Below are 13,492 nucleotides of genomic sequence, written 5' to 3'. Positions count from 1 at the left end.
AGGGAGAGAGAGGGAGAGAGGGACAGAAAGAAAGAGGGAGAGAAAAAGAAAGAATGAGGGGGGAGAGAAAGAGAGAGAAAGAGAGGGAGAGAGGAGAAAGAGAGAGGTAGAGGGAGGAAGAGAGGAAGAGAGAGGGAGGGAGACAGAGAAAGAGTGAGGGGGAAGAAAGAGAGAGAAATGGAGAGAGAAAGAGAGGGAGAGAGATGAGAGAGAAAGAGAGAGGGAGGAAGAGAGAGAGAGAGAAGGAAAGAGAGAGGGAGAGAAAGAGAGGGAGAGAGAGGGTGAGAGAGGAGAGCGAGTGAGAGGGAGACACAGAGAGAAAGAGAGAGAGCGAGAGAGAGGGAGGGAGACAGAGAGAGTGGGGGGGGGGGGTAAGGGGAGACACAGCAATATAAATCTATTACAATTCTACATAACTATATTAAGGACTCTAACATGACACAAACAGGCCCCAAGAAATAAATAAACGTGCAAAATGCACAAAAACAGTGGCCCTGTGTCAACATCCTAACAAATGAACTACTTACATATGATTAAGATGACACCGGGCCCCAAGAAATAAATAAATAAACATGCAAAATGCACAAAAACAGTGGCCTGGTGTCAACATCCGAACAAATGAACTAATTCATATGATTAAGATGACCCCCAGTGCAAGACGCTACCAGGGGTCATAACTAAAAGAACAATACACTTTTAAACTGTTCAAAAAATCTGGTGCAGGCCTGGCCAGACGCACAGGTCCTGCAGTCTAAAACAATGATGAAGAATGAAAAAGGGGGATGGTCCTGGTCCCGGTCTTCTTCCATGGTCCATTGTGGACGTCACCTTCACTTCTCCATCTGTCGAAGGGCTGGAGGCCGCCGCTCTGCTCCGAGGGCTCATGCTCAACTTCGCTGTAAAACATGGAAATAAAGTAAGCATTAAACCTTCTCAAAGTTTTTCAAGCAAATGACTAATTCTGCTTTTAAACTCATGTGATTTGGACGTGGTTTGTTTCAGTTCAGGGTGATGTGTTTGGTTTTAGCTGTTGAAAACAGTGTCAATAATTTTGGATGAGTTTTGGTTTGGTTTTGTCTTAGTCTCATTTAAAATTTAATATATTATATAATATATAATACAATATATACACACACACACATATACACACACATATATATATATATATATATATATATATATATATATATATATATATATATATATATATATATATATATATATATATATATATATATATATGTATTATAATTCAATGTATAATTGTAATCATTCTACATGTTCAGTTGGAGACGGTCACATAACTCCAGTGCTTTCAGACTAAATAGTATGAAGTGTCTTTAGTCCACTATGTAAAGGGTTCCTTACCTGTTGTTTCCAGAGTCCACCACCACCTCCTCCAGCTCCACTGCTTCAGACTCTTGACCTGGACTCTGCGGCGTGAGCTGATGGTGAACTTCAATGAGTAGCTCATAGATGAGGGTTCCGAGCAGCCCACCCACAAAGGGGGCCACGATGGGAACCCACCACCAACCACCTCCAGCCCTGCACAGACAACAGTTTTATTAAAGGGTTCCACATGTTCCACACTTTTACCATTTACATGTTCCACACTTCAGTCTAAAATTAATCATCTACTTACTTGAACACTTCTTCCCCCCAGCCTGCGATGAACGTAAAGAGCCGGGGCCCCAGGTCCCTGGCTGGATTGAGGGGGAAGCCGCAGTTGGAGCCCATCGACAGGCCGATGGTGAGGATCAGTGCTCCCACCAGGACAGGCGCAAGTCCGTCAGGGAGCAGCCCCTGTCTGCGATCCTCAACGGCCAGGCAGCAGATGAGCAGAAGAGCAGTGGCAACCACCTGGATTTAGGAGGTAAAAAGATGTTTCAGTTTGACTGCAACTAAAGCTTTTCATACAAAAATACTCAACATTTATTTAAAGGGGTTCTATGTAGTATTAGCCCTTAGGCTCCATTTTAAAAAATATATATATATTAAATTTCTATATCAAGATTTCAGACAGCTCTGTTTTCTGTACAGTTTGTGTTGTCTGTAGCTGAACTAAAGATCAGTTTGGAATCAAATAAACAAGAGAACTGTCAGAACTGTCACAGTTTAGTCTGAACCATGGATCAACAAACAGCAGCTTAGCCAAGACTATAGCATCACATTATAACTTTATACCTTCATAAGCCTCATAAACAGTGCTCAAGTTGAGGGTGGATGAGTGGGGATGCCATCCCCCCTGAAATATAAACGGTCAAAATCATCCCCCTTCTAAAACTACCATTCCCCCTTTCCATCCCTTCTGTCATTTTATCAATAAACGTGGTGTTCCTGCAATTTCAACATTTAGGCTGTTTTGAGCAGATTGATTAAAGTACTGTGGGTGAGAGGGCACATACACATCCAATGACACAAAATGATTTTCTTTTTTATTATATTATATTATATTATTAAACTATCATTACTATCACTACTAAATATGAGACTGAGCTGCTCACCAAAATAGATAATGTTAGTGGAGTCTCCCACCCTCTGCGCTGTCATCAGCACAAATTATCTGTCCCCATAGAATCAAATCCACCATCCCCCTTAAGTTTTTTTTTTTTTTTTTTTTTTACAACTCGATTACTGCTCATAAACTCACCCATGTAGAAGAAATGCTGACATTTCAGCGTCAAACTCCAGTCTTTTCATTAACTTTTATCACTTTTTAAACTTTCTTTTACTCTAAAAGTTGATTCTTAATGGTTCTTATCCTTTCAGGCCACTTTGAAGGCCCTGTGATATTTTCCTCAACATGTCAGTCTAGCACAGTGACTCATTACTCCTTCTTGTGGTCACATCCATGTAAATAAATTCAGTTCATATCGCAACAATTCAATACATTGGCATCTTTGACAGAACTTCACAGCTCTTTATTCTAAACATTCCAATAACAGTTTTGAGCCATTTTTTAGTATTTGAAAGTGGAAATACTACATAAAGCCCCTTTATGGTCATTACAGAGTCTAAAAGTTTCATGATGTGCTACACAGACTCCAGACAAAGCCTCAGTTAAATGTAAGACAAGCAGATGTGAGTGACAGATCCTTACCTGATCCACGATGCCACCCCACACGCTCAGGTGGTCCGCAGGGTATGAGCAGAAGATCCCAGCGGTGGCATTGGGGCCTGCCACTGACAGGTGACCTCCGCTGAACACCTGGATGGCATCTGTATCCACATAGAGACAAAACACATTTAGGGCATTCTGGGAAAATATTCAGACTAAACATTCAAGTCTAAAGTCCAATAAGGGTGGGAATTTTTCATGCAAAACACAAAACCAAAAACGTTACTATTGTGTGTTGTAGACTTTAGTCTCTACCTAATACTTTATTGTGTCAAATGACGTGTTTCCATCATTACAGACATTGTTTTGAGTCAATCCCATACATGTCACCCTGCTGCAGAAAATACCAGCATCCCAAATACATACTGTAACACATTTATGGGTGGATTAAGAAGGAATTCAGGTGTAACCACAACTGTGACACAAAAACACAAAAATCTAGGACCCCTAGGCGGCCCCTCCCTGCCTGAATGTGGCAGAAATAAAATGTTACTGATACAAGAAAATAGCATCAACTAAAATTTACTTAGGGGGTCAAAAGAGTGGCCATTTCTGTCAAAAAAAAGAAAAAAAAAAAAAGTTGTAAGAAATGCATAGAACTGTGTTGAAATAATGCTAATACATTTGTGCACAGACTACTGATATTATTTGACAGTGGAAGCTATATTTTCAGAAATATTGACAGTGGCAGTGACAGCGGATAGACATGACATTACCCATGATGATCTGGTCAGTACCAGTACTTTATTAGGAATAAACTTTTATACTTACTATTGCTAATTCTCCTCTTATTCATAAATGTTAGTATTGTGGATCTAAAACAATAACAGCTGACACAAAAACACAAAATGTGGCAGTGGACGGATGTGACATGGTTGTTACGGATCCCATCGTACTGATGCTCGGCAGCCATGCCACCATTTCCACAAATGATCCCTGTGCAAAAACTAGTATCAGAATTATTTATTGTATAGTTTATCATCATACTAAAGAGTAAATAACAATATAGAATTGTAATTTCTTTATAAAAATGCTTATTATTAGAAAACTGTTGATTTGAAAAGTGACATGTGACATTCTTAATGTATGTATTGGCATACCATAAGCAGGATGGATCAGCACCATACTCCATATTGAACCTGTAAAAATAAAACGTGATATGTGGTATATAATCTTGTGAGGAAAACTGGGGAATCTAAAAGAATAGAATATTTGTTTTTCAGGTAAATTCAGTTAAAATATAACTTGGCCATTTGTGACATGAAAATATAGCATTAATTGTGATGAAATTGGACATTTTTGACCTGAAAACATAGTTCATACGACCATCAACATGTTGCAACAGAACTGAAATCCTATAAATTTGCATAAGTGCTGGTAAATTTAGTGACGGTAATAAAGTAAAAAAAAAAAAATGATAAAAGACAAATATGCTAAAAGCAAGAGGTTACAGCAACAACAAAAAATGTAAATGCAATGTACATATTCATTAAAGGAAAGGACAAAAATGAAATAAAAACTGTAGATATCTTACCGTAGTACTGGAGGTAAACTGTTGCTGCGCCCAGAAATGCTCCTAGGAGGTGGGAAAGAGCATATAAGGGCACCTTCCTCCATGGTTGTCGACCCAAGAGCCACAGGCTCATGGACCAGACAACGTTGAGCTGAGCACCTGAGAGGAAACAAACATCATGAGTCCTGGGAGGAAAACAATATCTTATCTACAAAAGCATCAATTCACTCCTTACCCGAAACTCCACGAGTGACAAATATGCCAAACACTGTTCCCAGGGCAGAACCAAGCTGCATGGTGAGGTAGCTTCCATGGGTCCCCTGGGAGGTGATGACCTGGGCTGCCGCTCCAGATCCGATTAACTGCAAATGCATGAAAAAAACAACAACAGTAAAGAATATGTCTGCAAAAAGGACCTTGAGAATGTGCAACATTAGGCAAGTGAGTATTTTGACGGTTTCATATTTTTATGCAGATTTCCCAGTTCCAAGCTCTATAAACTTGAATGCTTGTTGGATTTAATCATATCAGGTGATGTGCTTAAATGATTTAAATTGCATGACACAGGGACTAAAAATGAACATCTTTTTTTTTTTTTTCACTTTAAGCAAATCTACAAAACATGCTGTTCTCCTAAGAAATAAATGAAACACATGGCTTTAGCTATGATGTTAAAGTACAATTGTGATCAATATTGGATAAAAATGTTTAAATGATAAGTTTTTATGAACGTTTTACAAAGTTTTTACGAAATTTTTATATGTTGTGACACGGGGACAGCAGTTTGTACCTTTGTTCAGTATCAGAATAAAAGACTTTGCTGGAACTAAAACACTACAAATATGCTAATAAACTTTGATTTAACATACATATTACAACTGAAGTGGTATATACAGCTAAAAGCAGAGCATATTTGACAAATTGGATTGTACATAACCTTTCCACTGTATATTCTTGTACTGTTTAAAATTACTTCCTAGAGACTAAAAATATCACTTATACAAGCAAAAAAAATTATTATTAAAGTTAAAAGTGCATTTACATATGTAAGAGGTATAACTTTACATAATCAGTTATATCTTTTTTTCTACAAGTGATACTGACATTTTGTAAATAGTTCCATAAAATAGAGTTCTTAAGGTAAAAATGGGCCTATTTGAGAAATGATAGGTGAAACTTTCATTTTTGACACTCATGTTCACTTTGGCTTAATCTGACCCTGCAGTGATAGTTCTGCAGACACATGTTCACACACTGCACAAAGATATACATGAAACTACTGTTGAACTCAAGAGATTTTTATATTTAACCAAACAAGACACTTACAACTGCGATGTACAGTCCAAGGAACTCTGCCAGACATTCCCGGACCAGCTGACTTTGGATCCTGCAGCTCTGCAGAAGCCTCTCCATGGTTACGGTAGCTGGCTTTCAGCAGTGGTACGTCTGCACAAAGGAGAGACAAAGAGTTCAGAGTTAGTGTAAGACATCATTTTACTAAAAACACAGTGCTCATGATCAGAAATTCCTACACAGAGGCCTGATGGGAGCTCTCCTGGCACCTGAATGAGACTACCTCAAACTAGCCCCTCCCATTTGACTGTACATTAAACATCCAAAGTATTGGGTCACAATAAAAACTATTGAATCTGCTTGAATCACAGATTTAAAATGAAATGATACTGATCAGATATGACAACTGAGACATGAAGATGAAGATGCATTTAGTTGTTTAACTCTTCAAAATCTAGAACGATTTTTGTGGTGACTTGAGATTTTCTTCTACATTTAACCTTTGCCTAGTTATTTATCACCATTTATTATTGCATTATTCTCTACATTATGCATTTTTATCATTGAAACTCAACAAAAAATCAGGACTATTCTACTACGACATTTTTTGGCTTTAGGCTTTCAGGCAGTGTCAACTAAAGCATATAATTTTGAAAGTAAAACTTTGTTGTAAAAGTTATTCAGGAATTTTCTAGGACAACCAAAACAGTAGTGCCACTAAATCAGGTGAACTGCTGATAGCATGTTGCCGGCTCCATGCAATAAAGCCTGATGCCAAAGTATTAGTTTTCAAATCCACAAACTACCAGCCAAAGTATATATACATGACCTCAGAGGAAATTTGCTACAGCCTACTGCATCATTGAAGCTATTGGGAGTTCTGCTTTATGAGCTCAACAACAGTAAACCAGATAAAAACACATAGAAACCAGCTCAGAAGCAAATAACCACATACAAACATATAAACTACATCTGCAGCAAATAACCAGATAACATTTAAGATAAGATCACATAAGATAGGATAAAATCATCTCTTATCAAAGGCTACAATCTTACAACAGCAATTTTACATTTTATAAACCAGCTCAGGCTCAGCAGATGTTTGTTAGTTGTTTTAATTTACTAATTTCTTTATTGTTAAGACAGAACATGAGAAACTAGTACTTTCCTTTTTAGGTTTCCTTCCCTTCCAGTAGTGCCCCCTCCTGCAGGTGTCTGCCTTTATGGCCTATGCCCCAGACTGACCCTGCATAAACTAATACTAATACATCAGGCTGTATTACATGGAGCTGGCTACATGCCATCAGCTGTTCACATGACTTAGCAGCACCACTGTTTTGGTTTTCCTCAAATATTCCTGATTAACTTTCATAACAAAGTGCAATTTTCAAAATGATACTCACTCACACCTGTCAAGTTTTGGATTTGAAAATAAGGGAAATTTTTTCAGCGCTCACCGCAAGCCGTCCCACCGCCCCAACCCAGCTTCAGTGTCCTTTACATTTTAACACAGATGTACAAGAAATCCAAAATACTACTTTGTCATCCAAATTTACAAATTACTATTAGGTGATCAGAATATGATAGGCTTACCTTTGTTGACACTAAAATGCTCTTAACATTTCTATGTTGTGATACAGCCTACATGAAAACACAGAGGGGCACTGAAGCACATATATTTATTTACTTTACATATTTAATTACTTTACATATATTCATTTCAAATGGAATGTTTTTAAGATAGAAATTTTCCTTTTATTTTCAGTACACATTTTCTTCTAATGTGCTATGTTCACTCATCTGGCTCTCTGGCATTAACTAATGACATATTATACAGATTAGTTGCAGACTTTGCATCATTTAAAACTTTTCTGGAAGGAGTGTATTTGTGGGCTGGGCCAGAGTGGTTAATTTTACAGGACAGTAAAGCACTAACAGTGCTGTTGTCTAATGCCATTACTATTTGCTAACGTTAGCTAAAATCTGCATACCATACGTTTTTTACGGCGTTTTGGTGGTTAGGACGGCGTTTTTAACGGAGTTTAAATGACCAGACATGTTGTGGGAGTGGCGAATAGTGACAGAGATGGCCTGCCATAGCAACACACCTTACAGAACGCATGATTGTGCCCCATTACACTCCTCTTTAGAAACGGAAACATGCTGTCCCATTTTTCCAGATATTTACAAGATTTCTTAGCTTTTTTTTGGCCAGAGGGCCTTCTCCATCACATCCGTCCATCTTTCACCTGTGTGTTTTGTTTTCCGCTGTCAGCACTACTAACCTCGTGCCACCTCAGACCTAGGCTACTGCAGATGGCAGTTCTCGCGAAGCTAGTGACAGAGCTCAGCTAGGAGAGACAGAAGAATGTCTTTCATTATTATTATTATTTTGTTCTAATACGGGAGATTTACGGGATACTATTAATACGGGAGGACAGCGGGAAAAGGGGGTAAAATACGGTAGTTTCCCCGGCCAAAACAGGAGACTTGACAGCTATGTACTCACTGCCTGAAAGCCTAAAACCACACAAACGGCTTAACCTGCATGATAGAGCTTCAGTAATGAAATAATGAAATAATGTGACAAGGTTTACATTGGTTTTCATGTTTTAGTCCTGCTCTAAATGGTATTTACATGAAATGACAAGTTAAAATAATTCTTACCCTCCTGGCGCAAAGCGCTTTGCTGCTTCTGGCGGTCCTGGTCCTTCTCGGCGGTGTTCCTCCGGTCAGATGATGGTCTGTTCTCCGGTAGGTGGATCCTTCTTCTTCTTCTGTCCTTCTTCTTCCTCTTCTGTGGTTGTTGGTCTCTCTTCTTTCTTCGCTGCTCCTAGTTTAATTGGATATCTGTCGCTGGGATCAGATAACCTGCTTTTCTCACTCAAGGTAAGTTAAAAAAGCTACGGTTAATAACCGCCCGCTCTTTATATAATCTGTCCGTTACCTGACAACAGTAGAATTCCAATGCAGTGTCTGAATTTTGTCCATGGTTTTCATGGTGGTTTGGTGCCAGTTGTACTGCACATGTGCCAGTCTATATGACCCTGTTTATGGGTCACGTGCGGTTCGGCCGATGCCTTCATAAACACAGTCCTGTTACTGTCCTCCAAACAGTAAGATTTACTTCAGGTATTTTTTTTATCCTGCCTACATCTTATTAACGCCCTAAAGTATTGTATGTTTAATATTAAAGAATGTGTAAACTGTAAGGTATATAAAACTTTACAGAGTTCAATCTTAGATACAGAGCACACATAATATATATATATATATATATATATATATATATATATATATATATATATATATATATTCTGCACATCAGAAAGGATGTGTGTGTAATGTTAAAATATGGCTCAAAAAGGGTCGGTGTGGACGTCCACTATCAGTGGTCCCCAACTCCCGGTCCCCGGAGGATCATTTGGTACCAGGCCGCAAAGAAAAAAAAATTGCGGTTAATACTAAAGCAATTTTTTCCATTAGTCCTACGGAGATTTTATTTTTAAAAGCAATCGTTTCTGCCCTCACCTCAAACTCTTAACTCTGGTGCCGTTTCATGAATCAGTAGTAACACAAGCTAAAGAAATGAGCCAAAAACAAAATTCACTGGAAAACTTTTTCGGGAAGAAACGATGGTGCTGCAGAAGGGTCACAGACTGCCTGCAAACAGAAAGCTGCATTTAGAAGGAAATGTCAGCATTCCTGCCTCAGTTCCAGGTTGATCACAAAAGGTGACACACAAGCGCCTCCAAACTGCTTCGGCACATCAATCCATGTTTGAGACTTCTTCAAACCTCTGTGCATTCTGGATTCAAGTCAAAGCACAATATGCGGATATCGCCACAAAAACCCTGAAAGTCCTTCTTCCGTTTCCAACGGAATCCAGACTAGACTGGATCTACAGAACACACCTGAAGTGTGTGTCTCCCATCAGCCCCAGATGGGACCGTCTAGTTGCAGAGAAACAAGTCCAGGGTTCCACTGGTTCTGCATTAGGGTGAGTTGATATTCTACTGTAGAATCATTGGAATTGCCTGATATACAGTGTAAGTGTTTCAGATCACATGCTCTGAACTGACAAAGGTTTTTGTCATTGGAACCCCCGCACCTCTACCCGGTCCAGGGAAAATTTTCATGCATGAAACTGGTCCGTAGTACAAAAAAGGTTGGGGCCCACTGCTCTATATGTCTTATACGGACCAAATTTGAACGGCATTAATATATACAAGATTATTTAAAATGTGACCAAACTGACCTAATTAATATGAATGAAAATGTTTCATACAGCATTCAAAGTACATTTTAAAAATGGTCTTGCACTGTGAAAGCGTACAATACCATTATTAAAATGTATTTTGAACGCTGTATTAAACCTTTTCTTACATATTCATTTTGTCAAAATTGTCAATAATCTAATGTATATATAAATGACATTCAGATTTGGTCCATGTAAGACATGGAGAGGACATCCACACCATTTTTAACCATATTTTAACCTTACACAGACGTCATGCTGTAATCACGATAGTTTTTTACATTATTCCTTAAAAAGAAGAGCATTATTCAGAAATGTAACTGAAATACAAGTGGATGTAGAGTATACACTTAGTGACAGTAGACACTACTGAATAATACTGAAAAGTTTAGGATCAGTCTAGGATTTGTAATAAACAGAAGCATAGTCTATTTGTCATGTTGAAGAAAATGAATTTATTTCAGGGTAACAGTAAACGTAGAAGGAAGTGGAGACTGGTCTTGGGTATCTGTGCCCGTCACTCTTGAGGGAACATGCTTGAGGTGCTCTCCAGCGTGTCCATGGACCACATCCTCAGTTCCCTCCTTAAAGCTTTTGAGCACAGCGCCTGAAAAAGTTGGAAGACAAATGTTATCCATCTTTATTGTATTTAGATTCGACACTAGGCTATTCAGTCTGTACTGTAGCTATATTAAAAATCAATGCTGTTATGTAGCTGAATAAAATAAATCAAAATATAGAATGACATCAGGTGATAATAAACTATTTTTCCATATCTTAATATGTTGTTAACCGAGCCCCCGAGGCAGCTGTCAGCTGATCTTCTTCCCAGTACACATGAAGCTTACCTTTACGTTCAGACAAACCAATATGGCTGCCATAATTAATCTGAGACCAACATTTGTCCTCTAAAAGAAATGATCTTCTATTTTGTTTCTTTGCATGTTCTAAATAAATAAATAAATCTATTATCTGTTAGGGGCCCTAAAATGCTCATTTCAGGGGCTTTTAATATGATATTGGACCACAGTGGGACACTATTGAAAGTTCTGATCAATAAAAACAATATTTCTCCCAAATTCCAAATAAAAATAGTTTTTTAGAGCATGTATTTGCAGAACACGACACAGTCAAAATAACAAAAAGATGCAGGTGTTTTCAGACCTCAAATACTGCTAAGAAAACCAGCTCGTATTCATTTCTAAACACAATACTAATGGTGTAACTTGGGAAAGATTCAGACGTCAATATTTGGTGGAATAACCCTGATTTTCAGTGACAGCTTTCATGTGTCTTGTCTCTCCTCCATAGCTGTTGGATGACTTTATGCAGCTCCTGGCACAGAAATTCAAGACGCTCAGATATGTTCCATGGCTTGTGACCATCCATCTTCCTCCACAAGTTTTCAAAGTGGGTTCAGGTCTGGAGATTGGGCTGGCCATGACAGGGTCTTCATCTGGTGGTCCGACATCCACACCTTTATTGACCTAGCTGAGGCCAGGAGCATTGTCCTGACAGAAAAAACAGTTCTCAGAGTTCGGGAACATTGTCAGAGCAGAAGTCCAATAGTTTTCAGTCGTTATTTTTGGATTCCAGTTACTTTTGCGGGACTAATAGCACTGTTTTTACCTATTGTAAGAAGACAGTGATGGCCACAGTAGTGGTTTTTATACTTTTCCTTAATAAGACATGGATCAGGTGTTTATTCAGTAGAATAAGGTGTGTTTGTGTTGGAATTCAACAGGCAGGAATGGAATGGTTGTCATACACACACACATGTTGATTTCACAGGAAATCGCAGTGGTCTCTTAATTTTTTCCAAAGCTGTATATGTTCGTTCGACTACTCGGGTAGGTTTTGAGTAGGGCTGGGCAATATGGAAAAAAGTCATATCGCGATAAATTTTTTTCATCAGACGATATCGCTTTGTATCATGATATAAGTCAAATCACAATTTTTGTCCAGCTTAAATTTTTTGTTACTCATAAGTTAGTTGTGAAGACATCAGAAGGTTATTTTTGATTTAAATATAGTTTATGTTCTGTCAGCTTTTGTTCTTTAGTATATATATATATATATATATATATATATATATATATATACACACACACACATACATACACACATATATATATGTATATATATATACATATATATATATATATATATATACCCAGCAAACATGTAAAAATCCTTAGACAAATAAACAAACAATACATCATTTGGTGACATTATATAGGCCCATTTAAATACAGATGTACCTCATATTACATTTTAATTCATCTGTGTACGATATTTGTCCAATCTGAGTGGTGTAGTGTGTGCAGAAGGGGTCCATGGGTGTGTGAGATAAATCTGGTGCCATTTCACTGAGTAGAAGCAAAGTTATTGAATTTTAAGGATGTCGAAATTTTCCAGTTAGCACTTTGCAGACAGTCCCTAAACCTTCGCTCACTAACTGGGTCCACATTAGAGGTAATACCATCTACTGATCATTAAGGACCATTTGTTTAGATGAAAACGGGGCTGTAGTTTCCTCTTTGTGTTACCAAAGCTGCATAGAGCCATCATTTGTGTCTCAGTGATTACTGAGCGATGATCTATTGAGCCGCAAAGTGCGAATCTGTGAATCTCTTGCCAACTTTACCACGGTGACTGTTTGCATTCGTTACATAGGCTACATATATCTCAATATTGTACTGAATGCCCTGAACCCAAACGGTTTGCACCCTACTTCTCAGTAACTCAGTCGCCCAAGTTCTCAGTCTCCTTTTCTCCTGAGGGAACATTCATCTCCCGCTGCAGCTCAAACATTAGCGTGTGTGCTGCGGCTGCTCTTTCACCTGTGCTGTGGGCCTCAACTTAACCTGCCATGGCTCTAGTGTGAATGGTTCGGTGCGATGCTAGTTAATTATGATTGGCTGTTCTTATATCTGTCAAAACATAGACAAATGAATTCTATCGAAACTATATCAAGCATGTCTCATATTTCTACCGAGGAAAATTACTTTGTGATATACATCGTTATCGTTTTATTACCTAGCCCTAGTTTTCAGAGTTCTTATCTGTGTTCATGGGCAGAGTGAGTAGAGGTTCTTCTTGAGGTGGATTCCACGTGTGGCCACAGTGTGCTTCTGTCCGGCCTGTTCCATTCTCCTGGCTCGCCACTGAAGCACTCAGGGTTCAGACTCAATTTCTATCCAGCAGAAAAAACAGTTTACACATGTAGTACAGAAAACATCACAAATACTATCATCTCATCCTGTCATACTACTCTTAATCTGAACATCTTCAATATACACCCAATTGC

The 13,492-nt window shown here is 38.4% G+C and overlaps 1 protein-coding gene across 1 annotated transcript; it reads right to left on the bottom strand.

Annotated features, from left to right (window-relative positions):
* Window positions 1-751: 751 nt before the first annotated feature.
* LOC115435815 (aquaporin-10-like) lies at window positions 752-6,044 on the bottom strand. The gene is made up of 7 exons (XM_030158428.1): window positions 5,958-6,044; window positions 4,867-4,993; window positions 4,653-4,790; window positions 3,101-3,219; window positions 1,643-1,860; window positions 1,369-1,545; window positions 752-896 (listed from the first exon to the last, which is right to left on the bottom strand). The coding sequence occupies exons 1-7, from the start codon at window positions 6,042-6,044 to the stop codon at window positions 752-754; spliced, it is 1,011 nt and encodes a 336-aa protein (XP_030014288.1).
* Window positions 6,045-13,492: the final 7,448 nt, after the last annotated feature.

Source organism: Sphaeramia orbicularis, chromosome 16 (genome assembly GCF_902148855.1).
Source record: "Sphaeramia orbicularis chromosome 16, fSphaOr1.1, whole genome shotgun sequence".
NCBI classification, from domain to species: Eukaryota; Metazoa; Chordata; class Actinopteri; order Kurtiformes; family Apogonidae; genus Sphaeramia; species Sphaeramia orbicularis.
Note: the sequence above shows the minus strand (reverse complement) of the source record. Positions and strands in the feature narration are given on the sequence as shown.